At 39.0% G+C, this 7,433-nt stretch overlaps 1 protein-coding gene across 1 annotated transcript; it reads right to left on the reverse strand.

Moving 5' to 3' along the window:
• Positions 1-795: 795 nt before the first annotated feature.
• Positions 796-6,423, reverse strand: LOC124690647 (E3 ubiquitin-protein ligase BRE1-like 2). The gene is made up of 12 exons (XM_047224007.1): positions 6,345-6,423; positions 5,404-5,565; positions 5,231-5,318; positions 4,893-5,123; positions 4,624-4,791; positions 4,016-4,206; positions 3,835-3,918; positions 3,601-3,720; positions 3,337-3,523; positions 3,079-3,239; positions 1,887-1,958; positions 796-915 (listed from the first exon to the last, which is right to left on the reverse strand). Exons 1-12 carry the CDS (start codon positions 6,384-6,386, stop codon positions 796-798), a joined length of 1,626 nt encoding a protein of 541 aa, XP_047079963.1. The 5' UTR covers positions 6,387-6,423.
• Between the last annotated feature and the right edge of the window lie 1,010 nt (positions 6,424-7,433).

Raw genomic sequence — 7,433 nt, forward strand, 5'->3', positions numbered from 1 at the left:
CTGTTCAATATGAAGTCAGACGTACACCGAAGATGTGAGGAACAGAGGCAAATCTCGGACTGTCTGGCCTCCTCTTGCATCAGTCACCCCCCAGCATTTGACGAGGAGAAAGGGATGTCAGACCGTCCGACTTACTGCATGTGACTTGGCACATCTAAACCTACAGTTAAGGGGCTGGACTATACCCCTTCTGCACCTATATGATCAAAGGATACAGAGCTCTCTCTCTTATGAATTTGTGTTGAGTCAACAGACAGGTTGAGTGGAAATAGAATTCAATTGGGCATTGTTGATTTCTGTTCTTCCTCCAAAGCCCTATGACATTGGTGTGTGTTGGAGTTTAAATCCTGGGTAGGATTCACTAGTTTTCTTGGCTTTACTGGATTTGGGCCCTCTACCCAAAGGCCATCAGGTTGGTGAGTGTTGTTGGGTGTTTGCCTTGGATTTGCTAGGCTAGTTATCCTCCAACTGATGAAGATTGGGAGCCTATTGTATAAGTGAGCCACACAACTAAAACTAAAATTTAGAATTGCAGTAGAGATGAACTTCCTTTGCTATAATAGGGGTACACATCATAGTATGTGTGTTCAAAAACATAAAGCATAAATCATAACTTTTAACAATCATAAATGGATTATGTATCAACTTAATTCTCTTGTTCCCAAGGTGTGGTAAACTGTAAATCCCAACTAAGCAGATTTTTTTTCCCAACAGAGAAATTCAAAACCCTGATGGAGTGGACAACTATGCAATTACTAATAATTTAAGAGAAGCATAAGTCATAATCATTAAAAATCAATATAACTGATGAATGGTGATGATAACAATCAAGTCATACCTCGACTCAGAACATTCTTTCCCATACATATCCACAATGTATTCCAACTTCTGCTTATCATTTTCCAACGTCTCAATCTGCCAAAAATTTCATTGAGAAAACATGAATTACAAATATGTAACTGTTAGTTCTTCACTACCAAATGTTTGTTTACCAACAACTCTTAATCAGTTTTTTGTTCCCTCTCAGTCGCTAAATTTTAAACCTTTTAGTAGAGAAAACGGTCAACCTATATCCAACTATGCAAACATGATTCTATTCCTAATTTCTAAATATAACATACTGATATGCTGATAGCCCCTGTGACTAGCAAAATATACAGTTCAGGTCTGATTTTACTCTGCATAGAAGTTGACCAAATATGGCAGCATGGGCCCTTGGAAAATAACATTAATTTCACGTAGCTAGTTAAAGGCTGGATATATTTGTATGCTAGATTAAGCAATAACTGTTAATCAAATCATCACGAAAATACTAGAGCTACCCAATCAAGCTCTGTAACCTTACAATGCAGGATATCCACAGTATGACTGTTGTGTGCTGAACTTGGCCAAGTACGAGCATCAAAGAATGTGGCAATGGAGGTATGGCTCCGAGTAGCGAGAGTACTGGGTAGGACAGCCATGTCGCCAAGGATAAGGCATATATGGGAGGGAGTGGGTATTAGATCTTTACTAGTTTATTATCATTGCATGATGAATATATGGTACATGCTGTCTCTTTTTAGAGACATGCCTTTCTTAGCCTGAAAATCTAACCACATTTGATCATATCTCACCTTAAGGTAACTAATCCTATCTTTTCTTATCTCTAATTGGCTCAAGGCCCAGGCTACTTGCTCTCCAGCTGCTCCTTTATTCAGCTATTCGGCGGATCTACACTGATGAAAAATCAGATATAACTGCTTGTGCAGCAACATGATGATAGTTACACGCTGAGCTGAGAGAACACCGGTGGAGGGAAAAGGAAAAAAATTCACAGAGAAGCAAATATGTTTCAGGCTGTCAGCACTACTAGAAGACAAGGAGAGATATTTATTATACCATACCAATGCTTTGAGGGACTTGATCTCAGTGAGTTGTGTGTTGTATCTATCAGATATCTCCTTGTGTTCATTGATCTGAAAATTGGAGATACGTTCATCAGTTTTTTTTGTACTAGAGGTTTGGTTAGCTATTCATAATTTCTCCAGAAGAGGATGATAGAGTATAGAGGTTTGCTAAGATAAACTGTATGCAAATAGTTAGCGAATAGTCTGTTTGAAGGTATAACAATGAGCCTATGAACATGTAGCAGTGCAAGTATGCATAACAGCATCAAAGTACACACATATTTCTTCTCAACACATAATTCTGCTCAACGGCATGAAGTGAGGCAACCAGAATCCAGTTAAGTAAATGCTCATGGTGTTCAATGGAAGATACCTAGAGTATTAATTTTATTCCAGTTTCTGGAAATGGTCACCAATCTTTAGCAAAGAAGAAATATGTCAATTTTAATCTGATGATACTAGACTGACTCTTGTCATTTTGGGGGCCATAATCTATCCTAGACCTCATTCACTATTACTTTTTGTACCCTTCATTTATAAAATATTCAAGATAAAATGACAATAGTGTGTACGCCATATATATATTAATATAATTAGATGTGAAAAAAAACACTTCTGCATACTATACTCGAAAAGGTAACCGTAAATGGAAGAGACAGTAGCTTGATTACAGGGTTTAGATACTTGTGCATCTTGAGAAGTTGAGAAATACATGCATCATGTTTGAACATGTTACATTCTAGATCAAGTTGGTTTGGATTGAGTTGGTTATGTGCTAGCGGTGAGCTATTTAAGTCATGGCTTCGATTTTTTTTTATAGAATGCTGTCAATAAAGAAAGTTCCCTCAAACGGTGTTTATCCACCATCGCCAACTCGGTTCATGAAACTGTAAGAATGGACTAATTCAGGTACTTGCTCCTTCAATTAATCTATATGTCAGATATATGAATGAGGGGAATAACCCATCAACTGAAATCAAAGCACAGTGAGTAGATGCGCACATAAATCAAATGTAAAAAACATAAATGGTCTATTTTTCATTAGTGTGTGGTAATCTTACTACCAATATGGTAAGTTCATAGCAACATTCATAGACATGACTATGAAAATTCCAGTATACTTTTACATATGCAGACTGAGTGCCAGTTTAAAAACATAAATTAAGATGGGTCCAGGTCAATGACAGACCTTCTTAGCTGACAGGGTTCTTAAGGATTCAGCTTCTGCACGTAATGCTACTGCTTCAGAAGCTGCATCCTTTGATCTATTCAACTGATTCTCCATCATTTCCATCTCTTTGGAGAGTGCGGCAGCCATGACATGAATCTCATCCTTGAAGTCTTTTTTACCTATACCAAGGATTTAAGAATAAAGTATATTACATTCTGAAGGAAGAGGTGAACCACAGATCCTGATTTAACAAGCTACCAAGTCAGACCCAATTACCTGAATCTTGCAAGGATTCCTCAACCTTGATCTCAAGATCATTCTTCTCAGCCATGAATTTCAGAATCTGATTTTCCAGTTCTTCAATTTTGGCCTCGCAAGTGGTACTGGATTGTTTAATATTGTCGACTGATTCTCCTTTTGCACAAATTTCTTTCTCCCTTTGCAAAAACTGGTTCTTGTCATTCTAAAATCAAAGAAAGTAAAAGCTGATTAAGAAACAATACCATTGCAAAACAGCACATCAGAGGAAAAGCATGGTACCTGTAATACTTCAACCAGACCCTTGTATCGTTCTATCTCAGCATTCAGATGATGCAACTGATCGCTTAGAATTGTATATGGTTTTGAAGTGAAAATGTATTTTTCGTCTTTTAGTTGACCCTGCACAGTGCACACATAGAAGCACCGGGATGCAAATTAAAGGAAGAAAATTAGGATCCAACTCAAAACTGCAACAAATATGTCAACCCCATCCTCCATTACAAAAGTGCCAACCTGAAGATCTTCTAACTGCCTAGACAGTATCAGATTATCCTCTTGAGTCTCATGGAGTTCAAACAGGCGGTTTGCTGCAAGAGTCTGGCCTCCATTGGACAAATTAGCAGCTATAAGATAAAGGCTGAGAAGATAAGGCATACATATGAAGAATGATGGAATTTGGTATAATTGAAAGTACCTTAGCCTCATCAACAGCATCTTTGAGATCTCCCCAGCCCATGCTTTTGTCTGAAGACTTATCAGTTGAAAGACCATTCACACCATTTGAACCAGATCCGTTCATTAGCAAACCTCCATGTCTCTGCAACTGTTGAATAACCAACTTCCGTCGACTTTCCTCAAGCTCTGCCATGGTTTCCTCTAGCTCACCTGCATTACAATATGTACACATGCATATGGATTGGTTTGCTTTAGAACCAAAGTTTGAATAAGTTTTCATAGCTCAGAAATTGGTAGCATTGACCAGGATATGGTATGTATTTATGTTTTCTATTTGTCAAGGATCTGCTAAACATATACAGTTCATTTCTCCAGTTTTACTGCCAGAACTTTAAGCACAAATAAAATTATTTCCATAAGAAATATCCAAAGTATGATGGAAGGCCAGCCTTGTCAAGAATGCAAAGCCAGGGTTTCTGAAAAAAGGGGGAGCTTTTAATTGTCCAGATGACAAAAAGGAACGTCATGTTTAGTTAAGCCAAATGCATTCGTGTAGATTACATGTACATGAGAAAGAAAATACAATAACTGTTGATGCCCAGAATGCACACAAGACAGAACAATAACCTGAAAGACGCTTGGTTTCCTGTAATTCTTCGGGGTAGTTGTTTTTGAAAGCCTCGATCTCATCCAGATACCTTTTGTGCTTCTCATTGACAACAGAAATAGCTTGACGGACATTGCCAACCACCTCTTTCAAGTAATTATTATGGTTTTGAAGGGCATCAATAACATCTAAATTTAACAAATACAGTTCAAGAGATGCATAATTAGCAAACGTTAAAAAGTACAGTGCAAAGAGAAATGGAGGGAAAGCACAATATTAGTTTCTTTACCCTCATTTGACTTTTCTCCATTTAAAGCTAATGACAGAGATTCACTTCTAGCCTGTTGTGCAGCAATAGCCTCTTGGAGGGACCTCATCAGAGCAACAGTTGCCGAATGGCGCAAAGCAAGAGCTTCTTTAACAAATTTTAGCAGGCTACTGCCGTCATTATTTCTAGAATTTTTTGACTTCAAGAGCATGAAGAGAAATATTTCCTCAGAAGGACACGACTCAGCTGAATCTGAACAACAAACAACAACACACAATCAGCTAAGGCAACATCGCTAACCAAACAAAAAAGAAAATTTCATAATGCAAGATTAACAATTAAACAACTTAGGTAGCAACCTTCTGATACATCTTCATGGTCAAGCGCTTGTAAATTGTCCAAACCCCCACCAACCCGAACTCCAAGCAGGACTAAATCATCAATCAGCTATAATTAACATTTATTAATAAGAAACACGGCAAGCCAGAAGAGAGCCATAAAAAAAGTTTACATGAGATTCAGAGGAAAGAACCTGATTCCACATCTTATTCAGAGAAATCAGAGTATCATCATAAGAAGATTGTTCGTTCCTCAACTCCGTGAACTTGGTCTCCAATATATGCATTTCAGACTTCTGTGCCTCCAATTGTTGCACCAGCTTCTGGTTCTCATATTGAAGAGATGTGGCATCCATCTTAAGAAAGAAGAAGAAATACAGAAAGTTAAGTCCTATAGCACCAAATAAATACACTGCAACATGACACTAAAAGGGAATAGGTGTTGCATAGATTAATATCCACTAACCAAACTTCGAAACTACTTGACCAGCTGATAGCAGCGAGTTTTCAGTTAGTCTGGTGGTTGTCTTGACTTTCTAACCAAATTAGGCCTCAATTCAACTTGTACAATCTAGTAAAGAACTTCAAAATCAAAACATATCAAAGTTAGCAACTACAGACTAAAAATTCACCTTTTTTTGACTGGGAAACAAGCCAACGTTAACCATGCGCACAGAAATTGGCATATCAAGCAACCTTTCGATAGCATAATGGATTAATGAACAAAGATTTGCATTTAAGTGACCCCTAAAATTGTCTACTTGGACAAAGCACTGTGGTGAATGGCATGATCAAAATAAACAGTTCCAGGTTTTTTTTTTCGACGCTATAATTTGGAACGACTTCTTGAAAGGAGCTTACACGAAGTAGAATCTCCTACCAAGTCTACTTCTTGACACGCTAAAATACGTAGCAAAATTTTATTTTAGGTACTAAATTCGCCATTTATCGATCATACAGTTCAAAATATACCAAAATTGGGCCTAACTTTGTAGCTTATAGTACACTTTGCTCAAACTCATAGAATTATATTCCGCATCTTTCGAGTGATCAAATCAACTCTGTTTTCCTAAAGAGCCAAAGGTCTAAGCAAACTACAGCAAAAATACGAATTTTTTCTTTTAAAAATCTATACCCCGACAGGCCGCTGCTGGACTAGGGTTTGGGGCAGGGTCATGGAGGGGCGGACGCCGCCGGTGGAGCGCTCCTACGAGGACGCCGAGAATAAGGAGAGTAGGGCGGGGTAGGGAGAGGAGGGCGGAGGGGGGAGGACGGGGAGGACTCACCGCGCCGGCGGCGGCTTGCTCCAGGTTGGGCAGGTCGCTCGCACACGGCCGGGGAGGTCGCCGTCGGCCGGTCACTGGCTCGTTTACAGAGGGGTGCTCCTAGCCACCTATACACCGCTTCAGTTGGGCCGCGGCCTGTTCAAGTAAGCGTTTGCTTTTTTTTCCTGTTGTTTTTTCCTGTTTCTTTTTAAACATTTTGAAAACTGAAAATTTTCAAAACTGATTTTATTAAAAATATGAATATTCTCTAAAAAAATTATAAATGCTTTTGAAAATCTTAATTTTTAAAATCTAAAAATCTGATCATTTTTCAAAACTGGACATTTTCAGAAGTCTAAGGTTTTTAAATCGAAAGAAAAGATAAAAGGAAAGCATAAAACAAAAAACTAGAAAAAACAAAACAAAAAAACTAACAGAAAACCGTAGTAGAAAACAAAAAAGAACCGAAAAACCATTAGAAAACCACAGCAGAAAACCCGAAATAAAAAACCAAACGGAAAACCGGCCAGACTCCCCCGCATAGAGAAACATACTCTAGGGAATTAATCGTCGGCCCAAAAATAGCAAAGGGGCAGTGTGGCGCGGGCGAGATGCGCTGCGTTAACTGGAGTATAGGATATCTTTACTATTATATTCGAGTTGGTCGTACGTCATACAACGCGTTTGGTGAGGAGATTGGGAACCTCCGGACCGTTCAATCTACATCCGATGGCAGCATAAATCATCCTGATACTTAGCATAGGTAATTACCCTTCGCTGCCACCGATAAGTGGAAAACGAAGGTTCGCTCAAAATAAACAGCCCCAACCTCCTCAGTCCTCCTCGTAGGAACCCTAGCACAGGGTCCCGCCACCCCTAACATAAGCCATCCGTCTGGGGATCCACCTGGGCACCATCTCCTCCTACATCGCGCACCTGCCGGAGGAGATCCCGCATCT

Source organism: Lolium rigidum, chromosome 2 (genome assembly GCF_022539505.1).
Source record: "Lolium rigidum isolate FL_2022 chromosome 2, APGP_CSIRO_Lrig_0.1, whole genome shotgun sequence".
In the NCBI taxonomy this organism is placed as follows: domain Eukaryota; kingdom Viridiplantae; phylum Streptophyta; class Magnoliopsida; order Poales; family Poaceae; genus Lolium; species Lolium rigidum.